Below are 19,204 nucleotides of genomic sequence, written 5' to 3'. Positions count from 1 at the left end.
TAAGTAACTAATGATCTTTCAACAGAGCAACACCATTATTTTATTATTTATTTATTTAATGTACATACAAATATAAATGAATATTATAAAAAATCTAGAGACAAACTGTTAATAATACTTTAATTTCATTTATATATGGCTGCCATTAAACACAATGAAAGCTCTAGGTCAGTATACACAATTGAAAAAGCTCCAGGCACTCTCAGAACCAAAGACATCAATGAAAAGTTGACTAAATGCTTTGAATATTATTATTCTACTTAAACCTAATGATGCATGCACAGCTCTATAATTGCACAAAAAAAGTTATCCCTAATTGAACCCTGATGAAATTTGAATTACTTATTGGAGCCAGCATCCAAATGATAAATGTTATTGCTAACTTTACCTTTAATACATTTTTATTACTAAACCATTGGAGCCAGCTTAAGCTTGATTATAGGACAATACTATAGTTCCCTTAAGTATCTGACAGAGATTTTGCCCATTCTACTCAGGTAGCCCACATTGACCTAATTGCACCAAATTGCAAAGAATAGATTAGTCTACAATTTGGGCAATATGGTTTAGTACAGGCTGATAATGGCCAGGTTTATAGGGATGTGATGTGTTTAAGCTCAATGGGCAGTAAGATCTAAACATTTGAGCCATGACTCATGCTGTAACATTTGAGAAAAAAATGCTGCCAAACTAGAAGTTATACCTTGACCTATAATCAATGATCATTAATATAAAATTAATTAATTACACATTCTTAATTTGTAACATGTTCCTTCTATTTCGACAAATATCTCCCTACCACTCTGTCTAAAAATTTTTATTTGACATTCGGAAAAATGAATACACCACAATATAGCTTACATATCATCATGTACACTTTAATACCAGTCACACCCAGGCACAGGTCTTATATCATTATCATATTCCTTACAGCCGCAACAGTTTGCTAATGAAAATACAAAGTGGTGCCATCAGAACATAGGGCAGGAATGTCGCAGATCCTCCTGCAAAAAAAAAAATGAAATAGAAAAAACTGAAGGTAGCAATATGTTTACAAATAAATACTATTCAAAAGTATATATTTTAAATTTGAAGCATTAACTTTTAGGGAAGTTTCATTTACTTTACTACGACAGAATAAATTCTTAAATATTTAAGAAATTCATAAGTTCATACCTGTTGCTAGGCACGGTTAGCAATTGTTACTCAACATTTGCAGTAAACAACCTGATGTGTTTCTAAACTATTCTCTATACATTATTATATCCTCACTAATGGTGATTTTGTTCTATTTCATTTAGGTTTCTTATTGAGAAATCTTGTTGCTAATATCCATACCTGCTTTATTACAATAGGGGTTCACGAGGTTTTTGAGCTTTGTCTCCCATGTGCTTAGTTCTGGTTTGTCTGTTTTACAGGCAGGATCTTGTCTGATACCATCAAAGCAACTAGCTCCTGTTGCTGCACGCCTGTGATTATTTTAATAACATATAAATGGGACTGTATTTTGAGAATATAAATACCAGGGACTCCAAAAACATAAAAAATACTAGTAGACATACTTTTAACATAAAAACTTTACGTATAACTATCATAACAGCATACATATTGATAAAAAAAACATAAAAAATTTAAACTAAGTTTAAACTAAGTGTAATTGTATCAATTAGTTCGGATTAGTCATGTGCTTGACTTAAACATAATAAATCTGTGCGATTAGAAATACTTTTACCGATTGTTTTTGTTTAGCTTTTAGCTTTCTAAATGCGCTATGATCATGTCACTTGTCTCGACCAGTTGGGAAAGGGGGAGTGAAGAAAGTAGTATCTTTGTGAATATTTACATGATTGTTTTTTAAATGCATAAAAAAATGTTCACTTAGGGTTCAAGAGTCCTCAAAGGGACGAGTTCAACTTATACTACTACATCTGTCAAGTACAATTTCTTTCGCTTGTCCAAGGTACCAAACAAATAATATATTACCAATAGTTAATTATAGCCAATAATAATAGTCAATAGCTAATTAACTATTGGTTATCTTTTTTTTTTTTATTGATTCTTGTATTGCCAGGTAAAATAAATAATTGTGCAAAATTTCAGGTAAATGATATAACCTTTGTAATAATTAAAAAAAAAACAACATCTGTCTGGGTTTTTAACATAATTGCATCAATATCTTCTTTTGTTTAATTGGCTTGACTAATCTGGGTAATAATATCTCCTATTAGGTAACAAGAACTTTATGATTTGTAATGGTATTAATATTCACATTAGCATCATCGCTACATAAAATGTATTTTAAAAACAATCAAACATTTGTATTTTATTATCAAATGTAAGTGCACAAGTCAGATAATATAGAGGAAGCTCTCTAAAATAGAGTTCCGTTAATAACAAAAATATAAGTATGAAATAAAAATAAAATTATTTGTCTATGTTGCATTTTTTTTTACATGTTTACAAAGGAAATTCTTTGCTAATTTTATCTCAAATTTTTTTTGTTGAAGTGCCTAAAAAATAAAAAATCTAAAAAGAATGTCTGGATTATTTACTTGCAAAACTCATCTCTCTGTGTTGAGTTGTCCACGGCTGTGACAATTTTCTCATTCATATCACAGACTTTGATTCTGTCAGTACAGGAACCAATAGGAGCTGAGGGCAAATAATTTGTTAAGAAATGATGAGAACATTTGAGTTCAATACAAACAATAATTTTTGTTTGGTTGGCGATAAAACAAAAACAAACTTAACTTGTCTAACATGACAGATTACGGACAATAAATATGGAAATTTCGTAATATTGTGTCAACATACCTCCACAAGCTGGTGCTATTGTAACAGCCAGCATAGTTTCAAAATCGCTGACTATCATCTTCTCATTTATACAGATTGGATCCTTTCTAACAAAATCAAAGCAACTGACAGCACTATCAACCATTCTGTAAGAGAAACAATGAACTCATGCATTAAAGTCATCCTTAAACTGTTCAGTTTTAGTTTTGCAGTGTAGTAATATTTCAATCATACATTAGTTTTGCAGTGTAATAATGAACTATTTCAATCATACATTAGTTTTGCAGTGTAGTAATATTTCAATTATGCATTACTTTTGCAGTGTAGTAATGAGCTATTTCAATGACACATTAGTTTTGCAGTGTAGTAATATTTCAATCATACATTAGTTCTGCAGTGTAGTAATATTTCAATCATATTGTCTGCCTTTGTTTTATACTTTTATGGCATTTTTTCAGAAATGAAGATAATAACTCCCAAGCCAAAACCTCCAGCTGAGCAGCAAGATGGATAGGAACTCAAGACCAGAGTGACAACATTCCAAAGCACATACCATGTGACCAGACAGCCGTCCATGTAAGAGAAGTTTAGAAATTTTCTAGGCCAAATCGCAAGTGAATGTAGTAAGGAGATTTTGAACTCAAAACTATAGGAACAATAGTCCAAAGTATATATCACATGACCAGGCAGCTGTCCATGTAAAAGAAGTTTAGAAATGCTCTACAGCATAATGTCTGCTTATAATGATATGATGAGCTAGACTTTGGTGTAACCAACAGCTTTGAATATGTTTTATATGAAACAAAGCTCATTAATATAACCAAGATTACTCAGTACAAGTTCAAAATGATACTTTAAATTTAGGCTATTGTTGGTTCCATCAAGAATTTGGACATTTCAAATGATGGCGATAAAAATAAATTATAAAGATGACTGCCTGGTCGTGCAATATGCTTGCTGGACTGTTGTTTGGTTGTCTTGATGGTCCCGGGGTTTATGCCCTGCTCACTGGCACCCCCTGTTGTCCTGCTGGAGGTTTTGACTAGGAACTAGATTATCTTCAACTCTGAAGGAACATCCAAAAATATGAAAAACATTTTACAAATATTAAAGCAAGATTGATGCTGTTATAATGTAAATAGGCATTTAATGATGAAGCCGTAATGAATTTAGCCAACTGCTGATTCAGTGTAATGAAAAATTAAGGCCAATGATGCTGTTGTTCCAATGTAAATATCCAATGGATGACTGTGTTACAATGAATGTAGGCAATGAAAGATTCTGTTTTAATGTATAAAATAATTAGGCAATCAAAAGTAGATGCATTTAATAGATGATATAATTACAATGGCATTAGACAACTGACCATTGTGCGAAAAGGAAGTTTGGCAACGGATGTCTGAATTATTTAAAGCACTCAATTATTATAATGAATTTAGACAACTGAGGAGAGTGTTATAATAGATTTAAAAAAACAAATGATCTTATATTTTCTGTTGGAATTGATGATGGTATCATTTTCAAACTAAGATTTAAAGAAAGATGACCATTTACTTGCAAAATTGAGCTTTCTGGGTGTTATTATTGACCGTTTTCAGCTGTGCATTGATACCGTTACAGGTCTCAATACGCTCAGTGCAGGAACCAACAGTAGCTTTTTAAAAGAAGGGAAAAAAAAGCATATGTAAAGTTTTTTAATTTTTTTGTCCATATATTTAAAATAGACTAAAGTGATTATATGAACTTACACTGATTTCATTCATGTGATAAAAAGATCAAGATTCATCTATAAAGAGCTTACCAACAGTACACATTAAATGTATGATTACTAAGACTAAGACTAAGACTGCTTTATTGATCCTTACAGAAATTTGTTGTGATTACAAGGACTCTTTTCTCATATAAAGACAACACAACAGAAACATACACATAAATACAACCCACAACATAAAGAGTTCATTCATCGACTACACATAGGTATCTTGGTGCATTTCATGTTCCCTGATCAATGAGTGGCGGTGATAGAATCTGACCAAGTGAGGTACGAACAGAGAATCAATGTTGTTCAAAAGTTTGATGATACTTACGGCAGTGTTGTTGGCCTTCACCCGTTATAAACATTTGCCTCATGCTGTCTATTGTTGTTTTCAGCTGAGTCTCGCAGGGCAACTTACTAGTACATTCCAAAAAGTTGGCAGCAATTCTAAAATGAAACAAAAATAGTATTGCAAGTTAGGGGCTAAAGCTAAAATATTTCTTTGTACAAAGCTTATATCAACTCAATCTGTCAGTCTGGTAACATTTTTGTGCACATTTTTTTCTCACTTTCCATTCTCAGATCAAGTTGAAATTGTACACAATTATTCTAATTAATCAATAAAACAAAATTAACAAATAAGTTAATTAATTAGTGGTACTTTATTATTCTCTTCAATATTGAAAAGGAAAAAAAACATAATTGAGGGATAAAATGGTTTTAAATTTTGAGTTCTTCCCCTTAAATAAGTTTTTCTTTTTTTATCAACAAGGTATGTTTAATATGGTGCTTGCTTGTCTTTTAGCTTGTTTGTCTTAAAGTCATTTTATGTAGAATCATATTTTATACTAGATTGGTTTTTTTTTAGGAGTGGATGGAACTTTTAAATAGTGACTATTACTTCACGTGGAGTATGCATCAAGGTTCTTATCTTTTATGATACAGACATTACTTTAAAAAGAAGATGATTATGTCCTACCCGTCATGCATTTACTCTTGCATATCAATCAGGATCTAAATTCTGTCAAGTCACTGGTTTTCCTGGCTAACTCAGGCAACCCATTCCATGCTCTAATAGCGCTTGGAAAGAAAGAGCATTTGTACAAATTTGTCCTAGCAAAGCATATAGAACAAGGAATGTGCCTTTATCTTTGTGTCTTTCTGAGTATTTTATTAAATTTTGTTTTTGTATTTGAAGATTATGTGATTTTACTAAAGGCGTTACTCTAGTCAAATGTGAATATTCGTTTGTTATGAATCTCACTGTTCTATTTTGTGTCTGTTCCAGTTTCTTAATGTTTTCTTGAGTTGAGGGGTCCCAAACAGAGGATGCATTTTCTATTATTGGCCTAACCAGCGTTAAATAACATTTTAGTTTTATGCTCTTATTTGATTAATAGAATTTTTTTTATAAACCCTAATGCTTTATTTGATTTTTTGATAGTTTCATCAATGTGGGTGTCACAGTCCAGTTTTAGAACCTCTGTGACATGAAGTGACACTCAGTCACCTATTGTATCATTCCGTGCGGGCAAGCACGAGGTTATGTGAATAAGTTAAAGGACTCAAAAATAAGGGTCAAAGTTAGTTAGTGAAGAACTCCAGCAGAGAGTGGATGTACGATTTTCTCTGTCTGTAATATGTACCTTAATGAATTTGATTTAATGTTAACTTGAGAGTTTTCTTCGGATTTATATGTCGAACATTTCATTGATGTGATTGCTTATTCCACATGGCATGAACAGCCAGTATTTATTGGTGTATATTTTGTGACGGCTGAAGTCGCCAGTATTTTCTGTAATTTATCTTGTATATAATAAACCTTACGTCTGCTACCAGTGTGTTCATCAGTAATTCCAAATGTTGTCATTGGAGACTTTAGTATATTAGTAATGTTGCGCACTCGCAAATCTAGTGCGTCTAATAAAGTACATCGTTAAGAGGAGTATCATAGCCGTACCAGAAGAGGTACCTACAACACACGGACGCACCCACGCCGCTACGGCTACAGCCAAAACCAGGTAGCGACAGTGGGGACTCCATGACAGTTTTTCATTTATTATAACACCTAGGTTCCAGAGAAGTGAAAAACTAGATGCAAAGGAGATAAGCTTATTTCAGGGTGAAAAAAAAATCAGTTTATTGAGTTTATAAGTATGAAGCTTCATGTTTAGTTTAATTTTGTGAATCTACTCTTGAATTTGATGTATAATGTGTGTTCCATTGTTTTATGATTTCTTTTTGAAAGATCAACTAATTTTATTACATTACTGAACAATGATCTATGGCTTACAATTGGTTATTTTATCAACAGATTTAGCTATTGAAAATACCAAGATACATGAACCACTCCATTCTATTGTTACACTTACCTACACTGTGTAGTGATATTGGCATCTGGTGTCACTGCCAAAATTTCATCACGACACTCGTCCATATCAGCCATACATTTAGAAGGTTGCCCCTTGTCATCTGGAGATACATGACAAAAAAATGACAAACACAACTAGATCTAGACTAGCCTAGAACTAATAATAAATATCTAAAATCATACTGGATAATAAAGTTATTGAAAGAAATCAAAAAATCAAATGGCTAATTCATAATCTGTAGACATAACGAGTTTAAAGTCAAAGGCTTGTAGATTTTTTTTGTTTGTCAATGACAATACAACATTTCAATAGCTTTATCAAAACCACGGTATGTTTCCACTTCACTATAGTTTTTCTTTTTTACTAGTTTTTACTAGGTAGACTTATTAGATCTACATTTTATATGTTTATTTTTATTATATTTTTTTATATGCTAGATATTTTGTTTTTACATGACATTGCTGGTTTCAGTTATATATATATATATATATATATATATATAGCCTAACGGAGTTACAACAATATATATATATATATATATATATATATATATATATATATATTGTTGTAACTCTGATCCTGAGCCATGTTGACAGTGCACACCAGAGCGCCATTGAACACAAGTAGCAGAAGACATGTTTATACAGGAAGGAGGACTGGTGTGGATCCGGCTAAGGTTGTGGGAATCTGAACAGTCTGGGGCTAGGCCTCTTCTGTGTGATACTAGCGAACTGTTCGAAAGACCTGGAGCGACACTGGGAAGTGTGTTGGTGATCTGTTCTGCTGTTCTGGTATGAATTAGGACTCTTAGAACTTAAGACATTACTCCCTGTGTCTAACTATTTGTTGATAGCTTATAATAAACACCTCGGCTATTATTACCTCCTACCTTTCGTTGAGTTGCCTCCCTTAGAGTTACAACACTATATATATACAGGGCTTTTTTGTGACGGTACGCACCGGTACGGTATTTCAACATATATTATTAATTTTTAGTAGTTAAAAGTGAAGGCAATCAACTACTGAGTACCGGCACCTATAGTAGCCTATAATCACTGAGTACCGGCACCTATTTATTTTTTTCAAAAAGCACTAGGCCTCTAAAGCCTATATATATATTTATATATATTATATATATATATAATATATATAATGATAATAATAAATTAGGATTTTTAGAAGACATAAATAGCTCTGCAGTAAAGTATCGTCATCGTACCGCAGTAGTCTTGAAGGTAAGCTGTGTAGCTGTGCATGATATCGTCCACTGTTGAAGTAGTGCCAGGTCTGGCGATGCAGGGACCAGATGTTGTTGGTATAGCCTCAACGCACTTTCTTGCTCCGTAACCCTGACTGTCAAAGAAAAGAAACACAAATTTAAATGATTATTCAATTTTCAGTCCAGCTGTTTGAATATGAATATATTGTAATAACTTAAGTGAGGCAACTCAACGAGGACATAGACGTTTATTTACATAGAGACATGACAAACACAAAGGGCATCTGCCTTGAGTACAGCATCTCCATATTGGCTCTCTGCTTGGGCGGAAATCGTTAGTCTACTAATGTCAACATCCGACTTGTTTAGTCACAGATAGTGCGCACCTTCTTTCTGCACTATCTTGGATGGCGGTGCGCATGGCAAAGTCATAACATTGCCCCCGTCTTAGCACTTTTCGTCCCGAAAAGAAACACTGCAGCTGAGGTTTGACAGTTCAGGTGAAGGTCGATTCGTGGGAGCCACAGACGGCAGGGAGCCTGTTGCCCACGAAGCCATCTGCACAGTATTCCGCGGCCGTCGCTTCCTCTTCTTCCAGTTGGCCAGTCTACGCTTGAGACGATGTCGTGGTCGCTGCTTTGACTTAATGACGGTAGTCTCTGATGCCAGCCATTTAACACAAATGGAGGTTGTGGCGATCACTGTAGTTTCCAGGGCCGTTGTTTTAAGACGCCAAGTCAGCGGACGTTTTCCATGGACGTCTCGTGACACAGTTGTAGGCCCACAGGTAGCCATGGTTTCAAACACATAGTCTTTCTCAGCCTCATCTGTAAGGTATGCACATGAAGCACCCTTGTAATGTTCCATAAGCAAATGTTCATCCATCACTGCATCAGGTTCTGCTAGAATTAATTCACCATCGGTCAAGTCACTTCCACTGATGTAGGCAGAAGTACAAATGTCTGTTAAGTTCAGACCTTATAGCTGGGTTTATTGGCATGGGCACTGTCCCCGCATGGCGCCGCATACACAGTTCATGCTAAACTTCTGGATGCAGTTGTCAAGCTTCGAATTTCCCTCGTGAGCACCGACAGATAGGCAGAGGTCTTTAAGGTCCATAGCAACAGGCTTGAACGCAGAACCAACGTTGTCTTGCTCCGTCAGGCTCATTGAGGTACTGGTAACAGGTACAACAGGAACATACGCTTCAGGCACATAACAGACTTCAGTTAAGGTACTGGTAACAGGTACAACAGGAACAAACACTTCAGGCACATAACAGACTTCTCTTGTTTCTTCATTTGTTTCTTTCCTTTCGATTTGAAACATACCGTTCAGATCGTCGCAGCAATCGTCGTCACGTTTCTCGCCTTGAAAGTCACCCCCGCCAGACTTGCCCACAACACAGTCACAGACGGCGCTCCAATCCCCAGCGCCTCTATCGCCACTGTTTGTGCAGCCACAGTCCTGACCAGGTAACTACTCCTTCCCTAACGAGTTTATTCCTCCTTTTGCTTGCGACACAATTTTATCACTTTGGTCTATTTGGCCTTCTACGGGCAACACACTTTCATCAACTTTGTTACACATCATGCTCCTCATCATATTCCTAATCATGTTCAATTGTTCATTAAATGCATCCCTAAAGTCCTGGTACTCGCCAATGAACTCAACAATCCCAGGTTCAACTTCGAATTGGTAGGTTTCTGGATCTTCTTCTTCCTCGATCAAGGCTTGCAGGAGACGAGCCGTGAGCGTTTCTCTGCTACCGACAAGTCTTAAACATCGGTACTGAAGCTCTTGTCTTAGCTCTTTAATTGAGAGCTGATGTAAAAGCTTCAAATATGTCATTGTAATCTCAGCCTACCTCTTCTCGTTGAGTTGCCTATAATCCCACTTCTGACACCAATTGTAATAACTTAAGTGAGGCAACTCAACGAGGACATAGACGTTTATTTACATAGAGACATGACAAACACAAAGGGCATCTGCCTTGAGTACAGCATCTCCATATTGGCTCTCTGCTTGGGCGGAAATAGTTAGTCTACTAATGTCAACATCCGACTTGTTTAGTCACAGATAGTGCGCACCTTCTTTCTGCACTATCTTGGATGGCGGTGCGCATGGCAAAGTCATAACAATATTTTTTATATAATCAAAACATTCTTATAAGATTTGTAGACATATAACAACATGAGAAGTGATGATTCAATGAGAGACAAAGGTATTAGCAGATTTCTTATTCTTATGCTAGGACAAATTTTTACAAGAGCTCCTTCTTCCCTAGTGCCTTTAGAGAATAGAATGGGTTGCCTGAATCAGGCAGGAAAACCAATGACTTGGCAAGCTTTGAGACACTGATTAACATTCATAGCTTAACTACTCAGCCACCGCGCTCTATGACTAAATAGAATAAATTGAATTTTAGACATTGACTGAGTAGAATACAATTTAGTCATTGACTGAGTAGAATAAATTTTAGTCATTGACTGAGTAGAATAAATTTTAGACATTGACTGAGTAGAATAAAGTTTGGCCATTGACTGAGTAGAATAAATTTTAGTCATTGACTTCATAAAAGTACTTAAATTGTTGGTTGTATCTTAGACTGCTACTAAATTAGCACAGTGTAACTGACACCATGCATATGTGGCAGTAGCACTAAGAAAATCCTCTGACTAAATGATCTTTAAAAAAAAAGAGAGAGTATTTTTATGTATCATTTTAAGTTTCTGGTTTCTGGTTATCCTATGCCGAACTGGGAGTCGAACACTTAGTGAGGTTGTGACAGAGCGTCGCATGAGGTTTCTGGAACAATGTCATCAACGAAACTGTTGCTCTCGAACTTCGCAAGATGGCTGTAAGCTTTGTTTGCGAACTTTGGGATGACTATGGCGACGCCCTGTTCGTTATTCTTACCCACGGAAGCACAGTCCTACACTCTGCTCGACAATACGCTGCCTACAAGAAAACTTTCGGTAAATTGCAGTGCATGCTACGCCATGGGTTGACTAGTGAAATAAAGGATAATCAAGATTGTAACAAAAAATAGATCTGCTAACTAGACAAATCTTTGTAGAAAGACTAAAGAAAACATTACTGAACAAAATATTGACATCAATTTGAAAATGTAGCCTGTGTTTAGGAAGTGACATTATGGATTTGAAAAATGTTTCTATAATCTAACACTGCAGCCTGACTTACATACAGAAATCCGTCCAGTTGAGTTTGAAGACTGGCATACCAACAATATCATAGACCAGTTTTGTGGTGCAGTTTCCAATTAACTGTGCACACGGTCCATCTGTAGACAGAAAAAAAATGCTCTTATCACAACACAAAATTAATACATGCCTATTTACACACCAAATATTTACTATGTAACACGCAGTAAAATGGATAGGGCCTATAGTCTAAACACAAACATATATGCACCTTTAAGACCAGAGGCGTAGTGAGCAAAACGTGCCCCCACACCCATTTCCCATAAACATCAAATTGAAATATAGGCTGCGTGTGTCGCCCCACTGATGGTGGCACCCGGAGCATCGTTCCACCTTGCATCCCCCCACTACGCCTCTGGCTATGACCAAATGAAGTGATGAAAATATCATAAATAAATATTTATGCGCAATGCGAGATAGACACGCCCATGTACCTACCACATCCAACTGTCATATCCTCATTACTCATGCCTGTCAGTAGAGCGTTCAGTTTGTCGGTGATTGGCTTTGGGCATATTTGTTCCTGTAATATAGAGCTTGTACAGTTGTTGAAGAATTTGATGGCTCTGAAAGGCAAGAAAAAACAGTTGAAGAAACAAAATAGACGTAGACATAGTCCATCACATAGTATAGACATAGATCATCACATAGCATAGACATAGATCATTACATAGTATAGACATAGATCATCATATAGCATAGACATAGGTCATTACATAGCATAGACATAGATCATCACATAGTATAGACATAGATCATCACATAGCATAGACATAGATCATCATATAGCATAGACATAGGTCATTACATAGCATAGACCATCACATAGTATAGACATAGATCATCACATAGCATAGACATAGGTCATTACATAGCATAGACATAGTCCATCACATAGTATAGACATAGTCCATCACATAGTATAGACATAGATCATTACATAGCTAAGTCTTCTGTAAGTCTTTGAAAATTAAATTATTGTCATATCATCAAAAAATTCATTATTTCGGGGCTCCGTATTTAAAGGTTTGTCAAATTTATTAAGGAAAGGCGTTAGAGTTCACCTGACATAGTATCTTTTTACGCATCTAAAATGTTTGTAAAATGTTGTACATGTTTCGATGTTCCTTCAGAGTTGAAGATAGTTTACTTCTGATCAAGAGTCATCGTCATCGTGTCGAATCCGGAGTCACAGGTTCGAGCCTCGGTCGGCGCATGCCCTTATTTTCTTAGCATTTTAATTCACTACTTTCTCTCTTAAAAACTTGGTCCCTGGTGCTGTTATTCATTTATGTTTAATATATGTATGTAAATTCCATTGCTATCAACTTACGGACATGCTTTCTTGGCCTGGCTGTTTTGAAAGTCATTTTTGATGGTGTACAATTGAGTGACGCATGAACCTAGTTGGTTTCCACAATCTGTAACTAGACCAGGATTGTCTGGTCCTGTGTGGATAATATGTGAATAATTATAAACCATAGTGGCAACATAGATTTACACAGATATCTACATCTAGCGCCTGACACAATACAAAATAAGCAATACTTGAAAAAGAAATCCTGGCTAGGTATAAATATTTGTATTAAATAAAATATAGCAAGTACCTCGAGTAAATCTAGATGGTAGATCTAATCAGTGGTTCTTAGCCTTTTAAGCTCGGCGACCCCTTTTTTAAAAATCCCCCACTCTGCCGCGACCCCCCCTCCCCTCACACACACACATACTCACAGCAATAGAAGAATAGACACAAACAAGTAATTTTTTCAATGGTCTTAGGCGACCCCTGGCAAATCGTCAATCGATCCGCAAGGGGGTCGCGACCCACAGGTTGAGAATTCCTGATCTAAGAATTTTTCTGAGCTTTAAACCAGATCTAGATTAAAATATGAATAGAACATTCATGATTTGTGTCTCTCTTGACTAGTTGTAACAATATTTATCATGAGGAGTCCGACATGCCATGCCAAAATTATTGCGTCTATGTAATTATTTCCCTTTACTTGACTCTAAACAGCCGATAGTAAGGTATGCACAAGAGGCGGACAGGGTGTTAAGATCGGCCCGGGCATTTCTATACACTCCGGCCCTCAAATTATATATCTTATCTTATATAATACAGACGTTACTTCAAAAAAAGAAGATGATTACGTCCTACGCGTCATGCATTTAGTCATGCATATTAACCAATGACTTCAATTCGGCAAAGTCACTGGTTTTCCTAGCTGGCTCAGGTATCAACCTATCTATCTGGTCTACCTAGAATCATTGTATTTAGTGTGATAATGTATCGATAACTGAACGCATGCGTATAATGAATCTTCATAAGTAAGAAATATATAGGCCTTATGTTGCTTTTTAATCGCTAAGTCTGTAGGCCCTAAAAGGATGAAGCCTACTACTAGTACTGCCAACGGATATAGGCTATTATATTATTTTGGAAAATTTGTTAGATTTAATTAGTATTCATTACACTATGGAGTCTGTAAACGATTTTTTTTAGCGAAGCTCAGAGGGCCCCTTTTACAAGAGAATCTTATTAAACCTTTAAGAATTTAATGTAATGCGTTCGATTGCGACATTCATGAGGCCCTTTAGGTGGCCCTACCGGCCCATTTATGTACCGACCCACCGTGCATTTGCCCAAAATGCCCGTAAAGCCAGTCCGCTCCTGACTCTATTGAATGTATTAACAACACTTAAAAACTTCTTGATCTATAGTACCTACATCTAGATGTCTACCTTAGGTACTTTTGTTTTCGTACCGTAATGCTTTTTTTAAAAATAAATTCTATTTCATACTAATAAATGCATTAAATCCATTTAAATCTGATTTTTCTAAAGTTCAAAATATAACCCTTTATCTCTTGTAGATACAACTTTTTTTTTTTACAAAGCCAAATAAGCATACCTGCACATCATTAGCTCTCTCCTTCGTATAGTGAAAATAATGGCAATTTAAAGAAAAAGAAAGCAACTAGCTGCATAGATATTTAGCGAATGTATTTTGACTCCTCTACGCCTACTTACGACATATTCCAGTAGTGTAGTTGCTAATTTGTATTTTATAGTTCTGAATATCCGAACATGTGGCACTGTCTTGTACGCTGTTCAGGCAGTTTAGAAGATTTAGATTTGCTCTAAACAACGAGGAAAACAAAAACAAAATATGTAGCCAATATTTTCAAATTTATTTCAGTTTCAGTTTCAATATTACTAGGCTTATATATTTTTTTTGACTTGTTTTGAAGTTTCAATATGTCGATTTTAGTTCCTAAAATTTTAATTGAAATAATTGTACATGAAATGCAAGGTTATCATTGAAGATTTTGTATGGTGCGTCTTCAATGCTCCTTTAGCATGCTCAATCTCTTTCTGAATACGAGGAAAGGGGAGGGGACACCTGGCGTATGTTTCCATACTAGCTGTCCATCTAACACACCTCAAGACCTCAACCATAGTCTTAACTTGTATTAAACTTGTATTAAACATTTAAAATCTACTCCAGGATTCGAACCCAAGCCCACTTGGCCATTCACCATCACATTCTAGAAATCAATCATTCAAGTTCAAACAGCTTAAAATATAAAATGTTATTGTCTATATTATATCACATTTGGAGAAAAATAATGTTTTCTTTTTTCTTTTTTCATATTTAAAATTTAAAAGAGAAAACATTTTTAAACAAATTTAGGCCCTAAATATTGAATAAAACAAATATAAAAACCTATATTGTACACAAGAACTTGAATGTTAAACTCTTAATCTGGATGTTTATTAAAACGTTCCCTCCTTGCCAAAGATGGGCACAGAATATGAACAGTAAAATTAAATAGACCCCACCCCCGGTGGACAACGGCTTTACCTGCAACAGGGGGAGGGGGGGGAACCTAATAAGCCCCAAGTCATCATTGTCACTTGAAACAATGCACTCCTTCTAATTTTCGCAATCGAAGACATTGCCATTCATTCATTGATTCTAAATTTGGCAACCAAATGGAATATCTTTTTCTGTTTCTCTCTCTCTCTCTCTCTCTTTCTCTCTCTCTCTCTCTCTCTCTTTCTCTCTCTCTCTCTCTCATCACAAAATTTAGCTAGATTCTGTTAAGTACCATCTAAAAGTAGTCTGGGTAGGCCTAATCCTATCATTTATTTGTTTTCTGAAACCAATACCCCTAAGACCAACACCATTACTGGCGTGTAGGAAATACGCTTAACTTAGAAATTGCGGAAAATTACAAAAACAATTACAGAAAAGACCAATGATTTGACAAAAATCTGGTCTAGTCACTTAAATGTATTCCATATTTTCTTGTAAAGTCTATTAACAAACAAATTCAGCTTTGGAATACTTTATTGCCTACTTACTAATCTATGGCCTCGTTTAGTCGCGAAGCGACTATGGATCATCTCGGTGAGCTGAATGCCTGGGCATTAGCTGTGGTCGGAACGATGTCGCCCACACATCAGTTCCCCCCTCTCCACGCAGCTGATGTATCCAAAGGAACAAATAGCACCATAAATTATCATTTCTTATGTTAAGTCAAAATGCAGCTGTTTATATCTTTATAAAGTGCTTGCGATCTAAAGTGCAGATGATGTATTGGTCATCTGTTTCAATGGCCGACGGTTAACGAGGATGTCATGTGGCCAGCACAACGATCAAAACTCTATTCTGTCCCCAACTAAAGTCGGGAACCATTAGAGTTTATTTCATTAAGATTGCTGTTAATACAAAATCTTCATTTTAATTAAGAGTACCAATGTGACGATCAGATTTAACTGTTGACAAAGTCTCACTGATTTACAAATTTCATAGAGGTAGTCCATGGTGCTAAATACAATTATTATGAATTAGCACCATGGTGCTAAATACAATTATTATGAATTAAATCTGGTTACGTTGTATTGGTCGGAAAGTATTTTTTAAACACGTTTATATTTTAGAGCTCTTTAAGAATGAATGGGGGTCACTCACCTGCAGCCTCCGACATAATCAACTTCATCTATCTTTTTACGGATACGATCCTTGGAAGCGTCATAGCAAATTTTCCCATTTTGACCACACTGACTAGTAGGTGTGAAATCTCCAAGGGTTAAGCCCACAAACACTGAAAGGATAGAAATATGTTATTAGCAGACGATAATAAACTAAGAAACTGATTATTTACACTCAACATGTTTTATTACATTCTATTGGCCAGAAAATATCCTTTGAAAAGTGGGAAGAGGTAGGCATTCTTCTTCGATACTAAATCACAGACCAGGAGAGGGCTTCCTGCTCAGATAGTGTCTCGAATGAGGAGTGAGCTTATCTCTCGGATACTTTGCCCAATTCAAGGAGTGGAACTTTTTTCCTCATATATGATGACACATTTGAGAAGACTTCCTTCGCAGGCGCTGTTCCAAATGAAAAGTAAACTTCTATGTAACAATCTTAGGCTATACTACCTGCTGAGAGAGTTTACACAATTTTACGCCATATTTGTGTATATACCACCCGCAGCCAACACAGAGAAAGCAGCAAAACATTTACTAGAAATTGTACATACACTCTTGCTATAAGTTCTGATGCTGTCCGACTAGTTATGGGAGATTTCAATCATCTTTCGTTAGCTCAACACTTGCCAACCTATAGTCTAAATTGCCCCACACGGCACGATAAAACCTTGGACATGTGTTATAGCAACATAAAAATAGCCTACACATCTCGCTCGTCATTTCCCCCTCGGAGAGTCGGACCACACAATGATCCATCTTACACCCACGTACAAACCGGTTTTAAAAACAACAAAGCCCGAAGTACAGTCCATCCAGTCACGGTCTGATGACGTTGTTTTACAGCTAAAAAGTTGTCTGAAGCAGATTGGGACATGTTTCTAAACAACTGCCCAGACAGATGAACTTAACACAACTGTTAATTCGTAGATCCAGTTCTGCGTAAACATAATTATACCATAGAAGAAAATTAAAAACATTCAGTAATAATGGACCCAGGATGACCAGCATTAAAAATGAACATTCTGTCATCATCGAGAAGTACAAAGAAGTCTATCTATAAAGCGCTGGTTTATGAGTGCCTATGTGTTGTTTTTTTTTCGTGTGTGAATGTTGTTCGTTTGTGCATCTATATTGTGCATCTATATTGTTATTGTACAGTAGTTACGCTGAGGTTGTCAATTGTAGTCAAAATGAATTTCCATTTGCTTGGATCAATAAAGTTATCTTATCTTATCTTTCTATTCAGTTTATTTTGCCCGATTTAAGAAGGTCTTCTTTCTCAGATACCATGCCCCAAAGAAGAAGGGGCTCTTCTTTCTCAGATACCATGCCCCAAAGGAGGAGGGGGCCTTCTTTCTCAAATATTCTCAGATACTATGCCCCTAAGGAGAAGGGGGCTTTCTCTCTCAGATACTAGATCTATGCCCCAGGGGAGGAAGGGCCTTCTTTCTCAGCTACTAATATCTAATACCCTAGCTAACTACACAACAACTAAAAAAAAAGATCAAATCATATTTTTATAACATTATGCGTGTCATGAACATAAACATAACAGTGTGTGTTGGGGGGGGGGGCCAGAACCAAAAAAAAAGGATATGGTCACAGCAGCCAATGGAATGGGCGAAAATGGCAGACAAGAAGTCTAATTAGTGGGAAAGGCAACATAGAAATCACATTGTCTAGTAGTTATGAAATGAAATTCTAAAAAGTTTTTTTTTTATGTTTAAATAAAAGTAGTAAATATTCTTTACCAAAGTGATAAGAGGCATATATATATATATATATATATATATATATATATATATATATATATATATATATATATATATATATATATATATATATATATATATATATATTCTCTACAACAACTTACCTAGCCCTGTTGTGAGAAGAAGAAGGGTGTACATGGTCTAAACTGGTCAGTGGTCACTTAGTATAGTCTGGAACACTAAACTAGAATCAATCAATCTTTCAAGTGACACACTTTAATATTTTGTTTTTGATTATTCGGGCCTATAACACATTAAAAAGTGAAGACACTATCGCTGGATAATAAATGGTTCTCAGACTACTGACACGAAGCGCTCAACTTTAAGACGATTTCTTATAGGCTCTAGGAAAAAAATGTTAATTTCGTTTTTAAATATTTAATATGCCTACTATAAATTTATTAATCATTTCTTTAAAATTATTATCAATATCATCTGACTTCTGCCTTGCGTCGTGAGAAAGTTGGGATCTAAGTTTTCTGTTTGTCACCGCAAGAGGTCGTCTAGCATGACCAGAGACAGGTCTGTCCAGCTTTCTCACCCGTGACCATTTATGTGTGCTCGATTTCTATATCATTGTATCTATATGAATGTACTTATAGTAAAATGTTTTGTTTTACTTATTTCGGATGTTCCTTCAGAGTTGAAGATGGGAGCGGGCAGGGTTTGAACCCGGGACCATCGATAAGTCCGAACGACAGTCCAGCGTTCTAACCGCACGACCAGGCAGACAAGCAGGGTTTGAACCCGGGACCATCGATAAGTCCGAACGACAGTCCAGCGTGCAAACCGCACGACCAGGCTACAAGCGTAATATAACGACTGCCTGGTCGTGTGGTATGCTCTCTGCACTGCAGCTCTTAATAGTCCCGGGTTCGAAACTTACCAACTGTCCTGCGTTAAATTAGAGCCAGGATTTAGCAATCTTCAATTCTGAAATAACATTCGAAACTTGTACAACAAAACAAAACTTTAAAACTACTTTCAGTGTATCCTTTTAAAATTCATACACTTATACACTAGTATCCAACATATTTAAGAACCTTAGAACCGCTTGGATCAAGTGA

The 19,204-nt window shown here is 35.8% G+C and overlaps 1 protein-coding gene across 1 annotated transcript; it reads right to left on the bottom strand.

Moving 5' to 3' along the window:
• Positions 1–103: 103 nt before the first annotated feature.
• On the bottom strand, positions 104–18,402 carry LOC106072103 (uncharacterized). The gene is made up of 14 exons (XM_013232382.2): positions 18,242–18,402; positions 16,343–16,475; positions 14,395–14,504; positions 12,698–12,812; positions 11,803–11,930; positions 11,345–11,444; positions 8,141–8,274; positions 6,922–7,021; positions 4,881–4,996; positions 4,348–4,447; positions 2,815–2,939; positions 2,553–2,652; positions 1,339–1,469; positions 104–1,004 (listed from the first exon to the last, which is right to left on the bottom strand). Exons 1-14 carry the CDS (start codon positions 18,273–18,275, stop codon positions 928–930), a joined length of 1,503 nt encoding a protein of 500 aa, XP_013087836.2. The 5' UTR covers positions 18,276–18,402; the 3' UTR covers positions 104–927.
• Positions 18,403–19,204: the final 802 nt, after the last annotated feature.

The sequence above is a fragment of the Biomphalaria glabrata genome, chromosome 2 (assembly GCF_947242115.1).
Source record: "Biomphalaria glabrata chromosome 2, xgBioGlab47.1, whole genome shotgun sequence".
Taxonomy (NCBI): Eukaryota; Metazoa; Mollusca; class Gastropoda; family Planorbidae; genus Biomphalaria; species Biomphalaria glabrata.
Note: the sequence above shows the minus strand (reverse complement) of the source record. Positions and strands in the feature narration are given on the sequence as shown.